This window comes from Panthera tigris, chromosome A2 (genome assembly GCF_018350195.1).
Source record: "Panthera tigris isolate Pti1 chromosome A2, P.tigris_Pti1_mat1.1, whole genome shotgun sequence".
In the NCBI taxonomy this organism is placed as follows: Eukaryota; Metazoa; Chordata; class Mammalia; order Carnivora; family Felidae; genus Panthera; species Panthera tigris.
In genome coordinates this window covers 72547751-72565340 of record NC_056661.1, presented here as the reverse complement: position 1 = coordinate 72565340, position 17590 = coordinate 72547751, and the positions used below count along the sequence as shown (strand labels likewise).

The window sequence follows — 17590 nt, the reverse complement described above, 5'->3', positions numbered from 1 at the left end:
TGGAAAAAAAGAGAAAGTAAAACAGTGTAAAGGAGATTGGAAGTGGCAGGATCAGAATGGCAGGTTAAAATGTCCAGTGGGGTAGTTAGAGTAGACTTCATTGAGCAAAGAAGTGAAGGCTTTAAAGGAATAATTAGTGTAAATAGCAGAAGGGAAAACGTTGCAAGCAGGGAGATCAGCTGGAACAAAGCCCCTAAGGATGAGCATGCTTGGTGAAGAGCAAGAAGGCCAGCTCTCCTGGAGCAGGTGGGTAGGAGTGGGGAGGGTAAGATGGGAGGTCAAGGGTAGCTTAGTGGGGAGGCAGGTGGATTATGCAGAATCTCAGAGCCCTCTGTCAAGAATGAAACAAAGAAAGCTTTGCAGAATTTTGAGCAGAGGAATGATGTGATGTGACTTAGGGTTTTAAAAGGTGACTCCAGCTGCCTTATTGATAATATATTGCAGGGTAAGCATGCAGACAGGGAGTCATGATAGGAGGCTCCCACAGAAATCCAGGCAAGAAGTGATGGTGGCTAGATCCAGGATGTTTATAAAAAAAGAGGTTGGATTCTGCATATATTTTGAAGGTAGAGCCCATAGGAGTTGCTGATGATTTGGTTATGCAGTGTCAGAGAAAGAAGAGTCAGGATGACTCCATTTATACACCATGTAAACAAGCATTAGCGTTTCTGTCCTTCCGTATTTCACATATTTCTAGTGGCCTTGTTTCCTAATCTAGGATTCGAGTTAGGTGGCTTTTTCTTTTTTTGTCTACTCCTTCAGTTATTTACTGGACACTCACCAGGTGGTAGACGCTATGAAAGATCAAGATGAGCAGAACATTAATTCTGGTCTCAAAAAAGATCACAGGAGGTAATACAATCAGAGTTTGAGATACATCATTGAGGAAAAAACAGATCAAATGTTGGAGGGAACCAAGCAAGAGAGATGTTCCTTTGACCTGTGAGAACAAAAGGAAGGCTCAACAGCAAATTAGCCTGAGCAGAGCCTCAAGAATAACATGGGCTTGAGGATGGCCATGTTGAGATACCTTCCAGGTCAGCAAAGGGGCTGGCACAGAGTCAGAGCCAGGAGAGAATGAGCGCAGTTGGGCTGGAGGGAAGAGCTGGGAATAAAGATTAGGCAAGAAGCCCTCCTGTTTCAGAGTGCTTGGGCCCAAGGAGGGGGCAGGAAAGGTAAGTATGGGAATATGTGAGAGGCATTTCAGAGGCCAGAGCACTGGGATAGCAAGTTTACAAGGCAAGGCTGACGATTAAGGTGGTTGAGAGTATGAACATGCCAAAATGGAAATAGGGGCATAGAGGGAAAGCGTTTTCTAAAATCCTTCCCTGTGGACGTCAGCAATAAAGTGAAAGGGAAAAATTAAGATCAATTCTTGTGGCAAAGAGTCAACACATCCGCATTTTCCCAGCAGCAAGTTTGGGGACCTAATTTTCTGGATCCTCCATTTGCTTGGGCTATGATTATGATTTGTGTGATCTCAGACACTCTTGGGAAAGCAAAGCCGAAGACAGTAGATATAAAGCTGATTCCTTTAAGACAGAGATTAAGAAGCACAGAAAAATTTTATTAAATTATGAAAGACCTTCAGAGGTTTACAGAAGAACTTTTCAAAGCTCATTTGTAGTAAGAGCCACAAATAACCACCTGCTCCAGCTCTGTTCAGTTCCTCCCCTCAAAACTGAATCGAAATGCAATCTGGCTTCTCTGACTGGAAACTTCTTCCGGTATTTTCCTTAATGGAGCACAGAGGCAGAGGAGGTGAGGAGGAGGTCACTACTTTGAAGGTCTATGAAGCTTAAAATGTTCTGGCTACAGACTTCAGCTGAACCAATTTTGTTTTCCATGGTGAAGTCTAACCAAACAAAATCCTGGGAATGCACCCAAAGAGCTTGTATTGGATACTTGAATTTTAGAAGGCAAAGAAGTGGGAGAATTGATTATTTTGGCAAAGCGCACATTGTCAGCAAGGTGTTTCTTCACCCTTTTTAGTGTTTGCAGAAGTGTTGAAAATAATTAGAAGCAAACACAAATGTTGGAAAGAAGCATTAAGGGGAGCGCTTCTTCTAGTCCAGCATTTTTCAGGGACCTCAGCCACCGGTTTGGGGAGCACACTCTGAGGGGAGATGGCGTGTTTGTTAATGAATATGAATAGCATTTCCTTATGGGCCATATATTTTTCCAGCAGGAAACGGATAATCTACTATGACATTTCAGTGGGTTGGAACAAGATAGATAAATCAAGTACAAGTCGCCCTGTTTCTTTTTCAAATGAAAGATAAATGCCTTAATGGATTAGCAATCATGAAATATATAAGTGTTTATAATACAATACTGCTTTATAACACCATCTGCCAAAGAATGGTATTTATTCAGCCACTGATATGAGAACAGATTTTCTTCCACATTATGCAGGGAGGAAATACATCCCAGTGTTAACGAGCATGCACTTTGTATTTAGGCAGCCTAAGTAGTAACGAAATTCTTTAGTTGACCGGCTGTGTAGTTTTGATAACGTTACTTAACCCCACTTTCCTTGTCGATAAAATGGTGTAATAATAATCCTACTTTTTCAAGTCATTTAGTCTTTCAAGCAAGGTGATATATGGAAAGCATTCTACCAAATGCCTAACACATGTAAGTACTCAATACATAATAGCTGTTATCATCATTCCACTGGTCCAAATTGGCTACACACAAAATGAGAGTTTCAAAGTATTTGGGCCATCTGAACTGATTGCTTTTTAAAGGAGTGCTGAGGCTTAAGGGGTCCCTTGTTTGGTCGCAGCAAACAGATCTCTGGATTAAAGATGAGGCGTCTAATCAGCCTTCGTGGGCTAGGTTATGCTGTAGTAACAGTTCCCAAGTAACACTGGCTTACAACAACACAGATATATTTCTTGCTCACGGTATATGTCCATCGTGGGTTGGAATGGCCCCAGACTGGTGGAGCAGTCACCATATCACACACTGCCAAGTCACCACACCAGCACCAGAGAGACCCAGAGGCTCTTAAGTCAGCAGTTGAGTGTTCTGGCCTGGAGGTGGCATACACAGCCCTTCTATTCACAGATTGTTGGCCAGTCACATGGCCTCGTCCAACATCACAGGGGTTAGGACATGTAATGCCAGCATACTCCTGGAAGGTGAGAATTGGAAAATCGATGGACAACACTCACGACTACCACAGGGTCATAGACACAGTTGAAAATATACTCTTACCTTACAGGTAGCGGCACTTGAAGAATTTTTTATTGAGTTGCAAAATAATGAATTAAAATTTGTGACCGCAGTAATGATAAATGGTGCTTGTGAACTCTGAATGAGACTAGGGGTGCCCTATCCCAGTGGTGGTACAAACCACATGTTGCCTTGAGTTTCTGGGATGCCTGACCACGAAAGCAGTGCCACAGATTGAGTGCTTTTGTTAAAGAAGTCCAAAGCCATTTTTATTCTCTATGGCTTTTCCCCCATCACCCATGCTATTTTAAATGGCTTTATCTGTTTTTATCTCACATCTAATGGGCTTAATGTGTTCTAACTGTGTGGCTCCATTTGGCACTTTGGATGCTATGGCTGAGAGGCGCCATATAAAAAATATTGTTATTGTTATGATGATGAGTTCAAGCACTGGAGGGGAAATTGTGAAACAACTCGGTACTGGAGCTATCATTATTTTCAGCAAAATAAAGTTTGGCTTCTTAGTACACTAGTAAGCCTTGAAGATTAAATGGTATCTACAGCATGTATCTTAGAGATGGGCCAAAGAAGTCAAAATAAAAACGTTTGATATAGCATTTCATATATTATAAAACAGATGTTTGCTTTTAAGTATTCATGATATTTTTAAAAGTTGACACCCATATCAGACATTGAAAAAAAAAAGATCCACACACTTAGCATCATTTTTTTTATTCTTGCTTCCATTATGATTGGACAGGCCAGCTATGTTAATTAACTTAACCCTTAGCGTTGACCATTTGCCAGTTTGCTGTGAGGTTGAGCAATGGATTGTTTCATCACTTTAGAAATGCATCATCAAGACGGGAGGTGCATGGAGTTCTGGAAAAAAGGACTGTTTAGGTCCCTTCCCTCATGATGATGATGTGATATTATGTTCCCATTACTTGAATATTCATTATGGTTTCCCACATGTTTTTGGCTACCTCTGTTTCCTGCAACTGTTTACATTATTAAGTTGGTCTGGATTATAGAAATGTAGCTTGAATTCTGAATATAGTTAGAGTAGCTTGGGATGTTTGCATAGATTGGGTAGTTCCCTTTTTAGCCTAAGAGAATCATGGAAGTTTTCTAAAAGGAGATGAGACAAAATAGTCAGGGTCTTGTTACTGAAGGGCCTCAAACCACAGCTGGAAAACACCACAGGGCTTGTTTGAGGAATTTTCTGGCACACCAGGAACTGGACCCTCCCTGGGCCTTGAACCAGATAACTTTCCACAGAGAGCACAGGGAAGACTTCATTCCTTTCGGGGCGGGTAGAAGCGTACATTGCCTGAGTCAGGAACACGGGAAATTGGGGATGTATTGATGTTGCTCTGATCCCGGGACTTCCTACAAGGAAATTAGTGGCATATGACAAGTTAATTTGAAAAGATGAGGTAGTAATGAATACATAGTGCATGAGGTATCTGGAGGCACTGTAATCTAGAAAGACGGAGAGAACAGCCTGGTCAGAAGATGAAATGTGAAATTGTCCTTGGTATGTTCTACCCCAAGGCGCCTGAGTTCAGTTTCAACCTTAGCTAACCCCCTCTTCTTTTGCTGCCCAGGAAGTAGGGTGGCCCATTGGCAATGACTGGGGATTTGGAGCAAGACTGGGTGTGAAGCCTGGCTCTTCTTCTTACTGACTCTGTGACCCCTAGCGAGTGACTTCCCCACCAAGTCTCTCAGTTTCCCTGGTTGTAAAATGGTGATGACAATAGTAGCTTCTGGAATTATCCTAAGGGCTGAATGAATCAAATGTGTCAAGCACATAAAATAGTGTCTGGCGCATAGTGTTTGTTAAATAAGTCAAATAAGTTCCATGTTTTCCAAGTTCCTTTTCCTATACCTAGTTAAAATCTAAAGGAGTATAAAATTAATTTCCGGTGTAGGTTCTGATGCTGTTGAAAACAGTAAGTGTGCACTTATCAGATGTGTGACATGGGTAATCTAACCTTCCTTAGCCTTCTCTTTGCTATCTGTAGGAAGAGGAAGAAAATGCCTATTTCAAGGGGTTGTAATGGAGAATGAACAAAATAAACATTTGAGAAGTGTCTGTTATGTAATATGTGCTTAAGTAATGGTTGATTCCTTTCTCCCTTTTCCTTTCCCTTGAAATATTTGTATCCTTGACTCTAAAGGAATTTTTTAAAAGTTAACACTTTTATCCCCAACTTGCTGCCATGAACTGAAAATGCAGCTAACTCAGAGCACCTGGGTGACTCAGTCGGTTAAGCACCCGACTTCGGCTCAGGTCATGATCTCATGGTTGGTGAGTTCGAGCCCCGTGTTGGGCTCTGTGCTGACAGCTGAGAGCCTGGATCCTGCTTTAGATTCCATGTCTCCCTCTCTCTCCACCCATCTCCCTCTCTCTCTCTCTCTCTCTCTCTCAAAAATAAATAAACATTAAAAAACAAATGCAGCTAACTTGTCAGTGTTCTGGGAGGTCTTGAAGTAGGAGGTGACTGGGGCTCTGCTGAGGAATCTAAGTTGTTAAGGCAAACTGGAGAAGAGAAGGAAAGAAAATGATAGCAGTTGGCATGTATTAAGTGCTTACTGTGTTTCTGGTACTTTCGAAGAATTTTTTTTTTTTTACGTCCTCACAACTTGATATGGTAGGTGCTATTATCGTCCCCATTTTCCAGAGAAAGATATTGAGGCACAGGCTGATTAGGTCGCTATCGAGGAGATACAGTTAGTAAATGGCAGAGCCAGGATGTGAAACTAGACACTCTGCTTCCAGAACCCACACTCTTCATCATCTTGCCATATCACTTGTCAAAAACCGTGGCTACAAAGTCAGCAGGTCTATATGTGCACCTGCTATACCTGCTCTTACATGCATTTCACAACCTCTCTCAGCAACATATTGCTCTTCGGGGATATAGGAATGGAATGCATTCATAAATATAAAAAACTGCCTACAGTGATCGTGAGGATCTAGAAAGTACTCAGCCCCGGGCCTGGTTTAGAGGAGGGACTCAGTAAGTAGTAGTTTCAGACGTTACCATGTCTGACTTGCAGGCTGTGATGCGACTCCTCCTCCCCTGCCTCTGCATGGTGTCGGCCTCCAGCTCTTGAACTCTAGAGTCCATGAAGTTTATCAGTGCAGCCTCTCAGGAAAGCGCATGCACAGAATGCAATAGAAGTTGAAATACAGGTCATTGCCGCTTTCCTAGAAATCCCTTGTGTGAGGGGACACACACACACAGTCGTCACTTAGAGATGGGTACAGCCTACAAGCTGTGCCACCCAGCCCCCTTCCTGGTGAAGGGCATAAGGATACCCATGGCCTTGACCACCAATCATTAGACTAGGTGGTCTCCTCAAAAGGACAGCACCTGGGGTTGCAGATTTGGTACCAAGTTATGTGCCCATCTGTTTCCATGTTTTTTAGTTTGACCTCCTCTATTAAGGCGGAGGAAAAATTTTCCCACCTTACTTTATCCCTAGGTGGCTATGACTCAGGTCCCCCCTCCCATCTCTTTCTATGGGGAACAACACTCACAGTTCCTTCAAAAATAAAAATGCCGTGTTTTCTGCTGTCAGGTCAATGGAAATGTGTTTGTTTAAGCCCAAGAATATGGAATCCCTTTTTAAGAAATGCATTTTTCTCCAAATTTATCGACTGTCGAGATTAGCTTTTTATTCATTTACTTTGCTTCCTGGGGACAGAACACATTTTGATGTGAAAGATACTGAGCTAGAACTTAGTAAAGAAAAGGCTGCGCAAACATCTCATTTAAAACCTCAGCACCGGGGCGCCTGGGTGGCTCAGTCGGTTGAGCGTCCGACTTCAGCTCAGGTCACAGTCTCGCGGTCCGTGAGTTCGAGCCCCGCGTCGGGCTCTGGGCTGATGGCTCAGAGCCTGGAGCCTGCTTCCGATTCTGTGTCTCCCTCTCTCTCTGCCCCTCCCCTGTTCATGCTCTGTCTCTCTCTGTCTCAAAAATAAATGAACTTAAAAAAAAATAAAAAATAAAAAATAAAAGTAAAACCTCAGCACCAAGGACGTTGGAATAAATACAGTTACCATGAAAATACAGTGTTTTGGAATATGGACATTTAGATGGTAAGTGGCTTCTTAAATGTATGTATATCCTGGCCCCAAATCTTCTCTGAATTCCAGACTCGCATAACTAATGGCCCACTCACCTCTCCCCTTGGCTATCTCACAGACACCTCAAACAGCATGTCAGAAAGAGAATTTGACTTCTGCTTCCACCCAAACTTGTCCATACAGAATCCATTCAGTCTTCCCCATCTGGCAAATGGCCCCACCAGTTGTTCAATCCAGAAACACAGGATTCTCCATTGCTCCTTCTCTTCCCCACGGCCCATGTAATCCATCAGCAAGCCCTCTCATTCCTATCACCAACATGTCCCTCAAATGCATCCACTTTTCTCAAACTCTACAGGCACCACCCCAGTCCGGGCCACCACCATCTTTGCTGGTCTGCCCACAGCAACCTCCAAACACATCTCATCTCACTCTCTGCCTGGCAACACGAGTGTTGTTTCACTGCTCTCAAAGCTCCAGTGGCTTCCCATGGAACTCAGAATAAGATCTAGCTTCACGACTATAGCTTCTGAACTCTTTGCTTCTTCTAAATCCTCTTCACTCTGTTCTGCCTCTTCCTCCAACTTCATTTAGAATCTCTCTTCTCCTGCCAAATTGAGTTCCAGCCACATTGGATCTTTTTTTTTAGTTTCTTGAACATCAAACCTGTTCACACTGCCTGGACTTTTCTTTTCTCCACTAGTTGTACGGATAGCTCAATTTAGGGCTCAGCTTAAGGATCATCTAATCAGTCTGGCCTTATCACACATTCCATCTAGAACAGTCCTTTCCTGCTACCCTGGCCTCTCCCCACTCTGCCTATAATATTCTTTTCTTTCCAGCTAGATTTTAAGCAATTTTATTTTTTCTATAAAATTTTAGCTATTTATTTAGTTGCTTGTTTATTGTCTGTTTCCCAAATCAGAATATAAATTCCATGAGAGTAGGGACCAGATATGGTTTTTTTTTTTGTTTTTTTTTTTGTTTTTTTTTTTGCTAATATATATCTAGCTCGTAGGGCCAAGATCTTGACACAGGGATAAATACTAAAAAATTATATGTAGACTTAATTAGTGGAAAAACTAATTAAAATGACATAAATGGTACTTATTCAAATACCTTTAATTGTTGGCAGTCATTAATTCAATACATTTATGTCAAATGACAGAGCATGCCCCATGGAATCTGATACACAGATCTTGTCCTGGTTCTATTATTTATTTAGCTGCTTAACCTTAGACAAACTAACCCTTTAAAGGACCTCAGTTTTCTGATCCATAAAATGAGAGTTATAAGGGTCTCTATTTTATAAACTGAAAATTCCAATGAGATAATGCAAATAAAAAACACAATCTAGAGCAGCTGAGTGCCTGGGTGGCTCGGTCGGTTGAGTGTCCAACTTTGGGTCAGGTCTCACGGTTCATGAGTTCAGTCTTATGGTTCTTGAGCTTCAGCCCCCATAAGGTTCGCTGCTGTCAGCATGGAACCTGCTTATGAGCCTCTGTCCCACACCCCCCACCCCCCCGCCTCTCCCCTGCTTGTGCTCTCTGTCTCAAAAATAAATAAAAAAGCATTTAAGAAACCACAATCTACAATCATTATAGGTGTTTAAGAAAGGATGTTTGCCATTATCTTCATTTCATAGGACCGTAAAAAGCATGCAGGACACATTAATAAACCCAATTGGCATGTTCCTGCCCTCACAGGAGATACGGACAACTAAGTAGACAGTGGAATCCAAATGCCTAGTGCTGGTATAGAGGATGCACAGGTAATACGTACTACCCAGATGTTCTTGGCATCAAGGTCAACTGGATTTTCTTTGTGTTCCATCAGTTACTTAAAATCTTGCCACATTATAATTTGCTTCATATTTGGATCTTTTCTTTCTTATGCAAATTTCGTTTTTCTAGAGTTTTTAATTATTATTTTCTTGTATAATGTAATTTTATCTTCTTTTAAAATTTTTTTAAAAATTTATTTCTTTTGAGAGAGATGGAGCAAGTGGGGAAGGGGCATAAAGAGAGGGAGAGAAAGAGAATCCCAAGCAGGTTCTGTGCTGCCAGTGCAGAGCCTGACATGGGGCTTGAACTCATGAGAGCATGAGATCATGACCTGAGCTGAAACCAAGAGTCAGATGCCTAACCGACTGAGCCACCCAGGTGCCCCTAATTTTATCTTATTATTACATTGTTCCAATCTTTAAGTTATTCTAGTTATACAATTAACGTTCTTCTTGCTTTCTTAGACTCCTCTTTTGAATGTCTCTGTCCTCTTCCATTTCTATGTTATTGACTGTCTTGGTCTGAGCTGTCATCCTGGGACTTTCCTTCCCTGTGCTCCCTGGTTGGTTCTCACTGAGTATCAAAATTTTCGATCATTTACTCCCATGTTTTACTGGATTCAACATCAAGAAATTATTTAGTAAACTTAGTTAATCTTTGAAAGTTTCAAAAGGTCTTCGCACTTGATTAATCATTTGTTTGGATATGCAGTTCTAGGTTGAATATCATTTTCATTTAGAAACTTGAAAGCAAGCTTCATTTTCCTTCTAGTTGCAAGTACAAACTAGTAAGTTAGTCTGAACTAACACATTCAATCCTTCCGCTTTAAGTTCTACTTCTATTTTAAGACCTGTCTCGGGGCGCCTGGGTGGCTCAGTCGGTTAAGTGTCCGACTTCGGCTCAGGTCATGATTTCATGGTTTGTAGGTTTGAGCCCCACGTCGTGCTCTGTGCTGACAGCTCGGAGCTCATGAACCTGGAGCCTGCTTTGGATTCCGTGTCTCCCTCTCTCTCTGCCCCTCTCCTGCTTGTGCTCTCTCTGTCTCTCTCTCAAAAATAAATACACATTAAAAAAAATAATAAAGTAAAAAGACCTTTCTCCTCACCACGGATTTTAAGTTCAGAATTTCTTGGGGGGTGAAATGGGCCAATGAATACCCATTTCCTCTCAGTCTCCTTGTAGAATATTCTGGGCTTCAGATTTCTCTCGCTCTTTTTCACACATCAACATTATCCTATCCATGTCATTCTTAACTTTGTTGTAATATCCTATTCACCAGTGATGCTACCACCCACTTTCTTTACTCTTGAAGTTTTATATTTGTTTAACTTCTAAACTCTTATGTCAGTGGTACTTCAGGAGAGAGTGAAGATAATATTTGTGTTCAAAGACCCACAAAATACAACTTGAAATTATTGTACAGGTTGCCATCGTTTGGAGGCACTATAATGTATTTGACCAGTGCCCAAGTTTTGGACATATATTCCAATATTTTTTGATAATTGTGACTGTGTGACCTCTTCATCCGGAAGAAAGGGGTTGGAGATAGACCTATGGGAGCAGTATGTGAGACAAAGAGTTGCTAAACACCGGGTCCTAACAAGGTCACTTTTGGAAGCTAGAAGTTTTAAAAAAAAATACATACAGAATTCCACACAGAGAACCCTCACAGCCTGTAAATTGTAAATTAGAAAGCTCTGTGGGAAGGAGATAGGTCTTAAGAATATAAAATGTATTTGGAAATTTGTATAGATCCTTGCCTATAGAATTTGTCGACATTCCTCATTACATCCATAGAAGAAAATTTTTGAAGCAGGATTTCTCCATCCAAGAAACTCGTCATACTGAGTTGACAAAATTCCCTCCAGAAGGGTTGTATCAGTTTATACTCCTACCTGTGACTGACCTCTTAAAAACAAACCAAAATAGCCACAAGATTTGCTAATTTTACAAACAAAATTTTACCTTATTTTATTATCTTCATATGTATTTCTTGGATTATTGCTGACAGTGAATATTATCCATGTTATGTTACCCAAATGCTCAAACCAACTCTCCATAGGTACTGTCAACCTCATTTTAGAAATGTGTAGACTGAGGCTCAGGGACGTTAAGAATTCTCAAGATCACACAGCTTGCAAGTGTTTGAAAGCATATGTGAACATAGATGTTACTTTGCCAAAAAGTAATTTAAGAACATGTGACTTATCTGCTCATCTTTTTTTAATGGAAGATCAAATTATTCATTCTTTCTGGACCTTAGATGTAAATAATTATGTCAAGCATTTTCTACTTCTTGAGACAAATGTATTTTAAGAACCCTTTATTCCCTTTGTGCAAAGTCTCGACTGGAAAGGATGTCCCTGGTACACAGGATAATTGCACAGGGCTGCAAGAACAGAGAATTTCAATTGATTCATGAGAAGTTAGCTTTCTCTGGGATCTGGATATCACTTTTAATTGTCCCATTGCTTAACTATATATATATATACATATATATATGTATATTTCCATTGCAAAAATACATATGACTATAAATTTTTGTTTTTTAATAAACCACGTGGCAAAACAATAATTATTTTAAAAATGTATAAAAATTACAATTTGAAAATTGCCAGTACAGTAGATATATATATACACTATATTTTGATCTTAAATTAGATGAACAAACCCCAGCTTCAGAATCGTTCTGAACTCAACCATATGCAAAATACCTGGTTTATGACAGCGCTTATGGAAAAACATATACAATTTATTAAATTGTGATATGGTTTCCTCAATAATATACACTTATTTAGAGAAGCATAAGCTTTCCAAACATACAGTATCTTCCAGGTGTCTTTAAGCCAGCAATTCTAAAAACCAAGCAATACCATTCTAGTGCTTTAATAATACCATTCTAGTAAATGGTATGTAGTAAAACCATTCTAAATTCTTTAAGACTTTTTGTGCAAACTGTTAAATACCCTTCATCCCAAACTGGTAGCATAGTCTTTAGTGTATATCTGGAAGCTTCCAAGAAAGAATAGTGTTTAGTGGGAGTAACACAAATTGGAATGCCCTTTAGTATGGCTGGACCTGAAGAATTCCCTTATACCATCACTGCATGGAAGTTCAAAGTCCAGGTTCTTAGTGTTGACACATGCTGCAAAGTGGATGAATCTCAAAAACATGCTAAGTGAAAGAAACCAGACACAAAAGGTCACATATTGAATGATTCTATTTGTATAGAATAGGTATATCCAGAATAGATCAATCCAGAGACAGAAAGTAGGTTAGTGGTTGCCAGGGGTTTAGAGGAGGGCCGAGTTGAGGGAAACTGCTTCGGGCCCAGAGGGTTTAACTTCGGAGTGATGGAAACATCTTGCAACTTCTAAATAGAGGTGGTCATTGCACAGCATTGCGAATGTACTAAATGCCACTGAACTGTTCACTTAAAAAAGTTTCTAAGTTTATTTATTCATTTCAAGAGAGGCAGAAAGGGTGGCAGAGGAGGGGCAGAGAGAGAGGAAGAGAAAGAGAATCCCAAGCAGGCTGCACACTGTCAGCTCAGAGCCCACTGCAGGGCTTGAACTCACAAAACTTGAGATCATGACCTGAACTGAAACCGAGAATCAGATGCTAAACCAATTGAGCCACCCAGGCACCCCTGAACTGTTCATTTTTATGTTTATTTTATTATTTTTTAAATGTTTATTTTTGAGAGAGAGAGAGAGAGAGCACAAGCAGGGGAGGGACAGAGGGAGAGAGGGAGACACAGAATCTGAAGCAGACTCTAGGCTCCAAGCTGTGAGCTCAGACCCCGACGCGGGGCTTGAACCCACGAATCGTGAGATCATGACCTGAGCTAAAGTCAGATGCTTAACCGGCTGAGCCACCCAGGTGCCCCTGAACTGTTCACTTTTAAATGGTTCATTTTATGTTATGTGGATTTCCCCTGACAAATTATTTTGTTTAAAAACCCAAGTTCCTGAACCGAACAGAACCAAATTTGGAAACTGACTCTTCCTACCTGGGTGATGTTGGACAGATTATTCTCATTCCCTAACCTGAACCCTAAGCCTGTACCTAAAGTCTCCTTTAACTTCAGTGTCCGCCCAGGATTGTTGTGAAGGCTCTCTAACAGGACTGCACGGTGGCTGAGTTATCGATCCCAGGTTCTTATGAAATATTTGCAACTGTCGTGCTACAACCACCAGCAGCAATCCCAGCAGCGAGTTCCAGCCCAGATTCTCAGTGTAGTCAAGTGACTATTTTCCAGCTGGTAGTCATGCTCCAGGAATTCTGTTAGGAAGGAGTCACATGACATTGACCTCAGCCTATACCCTCAGTGGCATCCTTCTTTCGAAAGACAAATTTTCGATTAAAACTGTTGTTAATTAATGTCAAAATGGAACGGACTCAGAGTGGTGAGTAAGGATCACATCCCTGAAACATCAAATGATCAGCCTTCTCGTGAGAGTAGTGGACCCTGCCTCCTAGCGTGTGCTCCTTAACTGAAAAAGGGACCAACCAGTGAAAAAAAAAAAAAAAAAACAGTCTTCCCTGGGACATTTTAAAAGGTAGCGTGAGCTTCCACGTGGAACCTAAAAACATAACAAATAAATAAAGAAACAAAAAGCAGAGACAGACCCTTAAAGCCAGAAAACAAACTGGTGGTTGCCAGAGGGAAGGGGGAGTGATGGGCAAAATGGGTGAAAATTGGGAGGTACGGGCCTCCAGTTATGGAATGAATGAGGCAGGAATGAAAGGCACAGCAGGGAGAACACTGTCAGGGGGTGGCTACATGTGTGGCAGGCCCAGCATAATGGGCGGACTCGTTGACTCGCTGTGTCATACACGTGAAACCGATGTAACGTCGTGTGTCCACTACACGTCAGGAAAAAAAAAAAAGTAAATATAATTTAAAACAATAAAAAGAAGTGTGAGGAGAAGAAATGAATTTCACTGAGCTTCAGAGAAACAAAACTCTGGCCAGCAGCTGAAAGTTGCCATTTGTCCACAGTGGATGGTGTGTGTTGACACAAAAGCATGGCTTGGGGGGGGCACCTGGGTGGCTCAGTCGGTGAAGCATCCGACTTCAGCTCAGGTCATGATTTTGCGGTCCGTGAGTTCGAGCCCCACGTCGGGCTCTGTGCTGACAGCTCAGAGCTTGGAGCCTGCTTCCGATTCTGTGTCTCCCTCTCTCTCTGCCCCTCCCCCGTTAAAAAAATAAATAAATAAATAAACGTGGCTTGGGGTGTCAGGGTGGCTCAGCCAGTTGAGCGTCTGACCTCGGCTCAGGTCACGATCTCACGGTTTGAGAGTTCAAGCCCCACATCGGGCTCGCTGCTGTCAGCGCAGAGCCCACTTCAAATCCTCTGTTCCCACCCACCCCCCGCCCCTCCCCTGCTTGTGCTCTCTCAAAAATAAAAAAACATAAAAAAAAAAAGTGTGGCTTTTGACCGGCTGGGGAGGTCTGTGTCCTCTTTATCATCGACAATGGCTTCTACAAAAGTACTTTTTATTAATGGGATTCTCTGGAGAGCTTGAAGCACATTTGCTGCTTTACTAACTGACATTCTGTTACCCACACGCACTTTGGTTTTGTGTGTTCTTCCTTTGCGCTCCCCAAATCGGGAGCAGGCTGGAGAATTTTTTAAGAGATGGAAACGTACTGTTTTGTAGTCTTCTTGCAACTATCTAATTTGTTTTCCCAAAGCCTAACCAAATTAGATGTGAAGGACAGCCAGCATCCCGGTGCTGTTAGTTATTAGCCATGTGACCTCGAGCAAAACTTGAGCTTTTTGGGCTTTCGTTGTCCTGACGTGAATGAAGAAGGAGGATAATAGAATCCATCTCCAGTAGGTGTTGAAAGTACCGTTTGAGTTCCGGGTTTACAGTGGCTCAGTGCTCAGCAAACAGAGGGCAATAAATCGCCTTCTCCCCCAGCTCTGTCCGTGTCAAGAGAGATTCGGCGGCAGCTTTTTCCTCATAGTAGCCGGCCAGTCTCGTGCATTGGCGTGGATTAGGGAATGTTTAGTGTGTGCCTCTTGTCCATCACCTCATTTAATAATTTTTTTTAAGTTTTTAAAATTTATTTTGAGAGAGAGAGAGCATGCACAAGTGGGGGGAAGAACAGAGAGAGAGAGAGAGAGAGAGAGAGAGAGAGAATTCCAAGCAGGCTCCATGCTGTCAGCGAGGAGCACAACAGGGGGCTCCAACTCACAAACCACGAGACTGTGGCCCGAGCAGAAATCGAGAGTCTGAAGCTCAACCCACCGAGCCACCCAGGCGCCCCTCCGTTATCTCATTTAAACCCTTACGTGATCATACCCAGTTTAGTTGCAGAACATGAGGCTCGGAGAATTTAAGCAATTTGTCCGGGACGGCTCTGCCACAGAGTAGGGGAGCTGATGTGCAAACCCAAATCTCCCTGACAATGAAGCTTGTACCACCAAAAGGCTTCACCAGGGTCTGGCAGAAGTTTAGTTGATCTGCAGTCTGTTGAATTCGACACTGAATAATAAACTGCTAGACCCCCTTCCACCTGGGCTCAGGTTTCCAGCTTCAGAGAGACATTGTGTACCTGCGGTCACGGTTCGTCTGGATCCAGAGAGCCTGCCCAGTTGCGTGACGGACCCCTAAGCGCCTCTGCAACAGGACTGGCGACTTCGGAACGATCCTGGCACCCACTGGGCGTGTACATGCCGCCCCCTGCATGATGGGGGCAGGTCAGATGACCACTGCACAGTTGAATGAGACTGAGGCAGGAAAAGCCTCATGTGAAAACACACGTCTTTCCAAAATGATGGTGGACCTACACCGTTGTAACTGGCAGTGATATTCTTGGCATTCGTTGAAAACACCCCAGGCTGCTTGGGTAATTAATTTCATAGGGTTAGTCATTAACAGGCTTCCTGCTTTCCTCCTCTTTTGACAGGCCCAGCTGTGAGATACAGTAAGTTCGACATGTCAGAGGCCAGGCCGCCTCCCCTGCTTGGGCAGCACACGACGCGCGTCCTGAAGGAGGTCCTCAGATACGATGACAAGGCCATTGGGGAGCTGCTCAGCACTGGAGTGGTGACCCAACATGAAGCTCAGTGACGAAAAATGCCTTCTCAAAACCGCAATCTGAATGTACTTCACTAGCTAAAGCAATAGTCTTTCTGGACCCTTCTCCACAGTTCTGGTGCCTGCCTCTGCAAAGAGAAGTTAGAGTAATTCCAGATTTCCTGCCTGGCGCCTCCAGAATGGCTCTGGTATCAATGCATCTCGTGCTTTCTAAACGTACCCCACCTTTTACTCCTTACCATTTCCCCCCACCCCACCCAGATAATAGGTTAATTGTGAATTTGTGGGGGGTTTTTGTAAAGATTTTTTTTTTCTGGAAAAATACATTCCTCTTTCTAATTACATTAATCGCCCAAACATTTGCCCCTCCAGCCCACGCAGGTCTGAAAAAGAGCAGATCTCTTGCCGTTCTCTACTTGCACATAAAGTCCTCATTTAAACCTTTGTTAGGAAGTCAAAGCAATAAGTAGAATGACAGTTTCAGTGATTGATTTTAAACAGAATAACTTAATTTTGAGCTCATGAACCCTTTGTTAATCTGTAATTTAAACCGTGGACTTTGCTGATGTCCATTATAAAACTGAGCTTCTTTCTCTCCATGGGGGTAAATATTTGCTTTATGTTGTATTTCTCTGATCATTTCATGACATGTGGCAGAAAATCAATTTCCATGAATGCATTTTGGAATGTATGTGTCTATCTGCATTAGGGAGTGAAGAGTGGTTCTTTGATCAGTACCTTATTTTGAGCCAAGTACAAATGTAACAGGTTTTTAAACGAATGTCAAATGACTAGTATGAAATAATGTTTAAATAATGACAAATAGGAGAATATAATCTGAGCACTCATTGTAGAAGAATACATCATGCCTTAATATTAAATATTTGCATTTACATATTTAAGTTTTTGTCAGAGAATTTGAAGTATAGAAAACATTTTCTGTCCAGAAGTTAGTAGCTGATTTGTATTATGTTCTGGGATCAGTCATCTCTCAAAGTACCAATCACCAAAGCCCAAGGTATAGACCAAGGGATCAGATGATCACATCCTGATATGATCACAGTTCACGACTGTTAAGCACGTGTATCTTAAAGCCATGTCATGACATCCCAAGTGGTAACTGAAAGTTAAATTACAAATGTTCATCTTTCAAACTGTGAGTCATAGTTAGTTTTCCTTTTGTGTTCTTTTTGTATTGGAGTGATTGGAGCCATTTATGCTGTAAGCCCCAGTAGGTTTCTAGAATCAAGGATTTCAAATAAATAAGGAAATATTCTCACAGGCGTCGTGGGACTTTTTAGAAGCATGCCTACTAGTTCCTGGGAGAGGAGCGCCCCGCTTTCCTCTTTGTGAACATTTTATTCTGAGGCTCTCCTGCCTTTTGCTGTTTAGAATGTCATCATACAACGGTAATTTCATGCCTTTTGCAGTGCTTTCCTCCCTATGGCTAACCCGTAGACACACATTTGGAGAC

At 42.0% G+C, this 17590-nt stretch overlaps 1 protein-coding gene across 4 annotated transcripts in view; it reads left to right on the top strand.

Moving 5' to 3' along the window:
• SUGCT (succinyl-CoA:glutarate-CoA transferase) overlaps positions 1 to 17358 on the top strand; it is a 746174-nt gene extending 728816 nt beyond the window's left edge. For all 4 annotated transcript variants that reach the window (XM_042963790.1, XM_042963765.1, XM_042963780.1 and 1 more), the window contains one exon: positions 15986 to 17358. In XM_042963790.1, the coding sequence (XP_042819724.1) occupies positions 15986 to 16149 (164 nt within the window). In that variant the 3' untranslated portion in view covers positions 16150 to 17358. The remainder of the gene's footprint in view (positions 1 to 15985) is intronic.
• Positions 17359 to 17590: the final 232 nt, after the last annotated feature.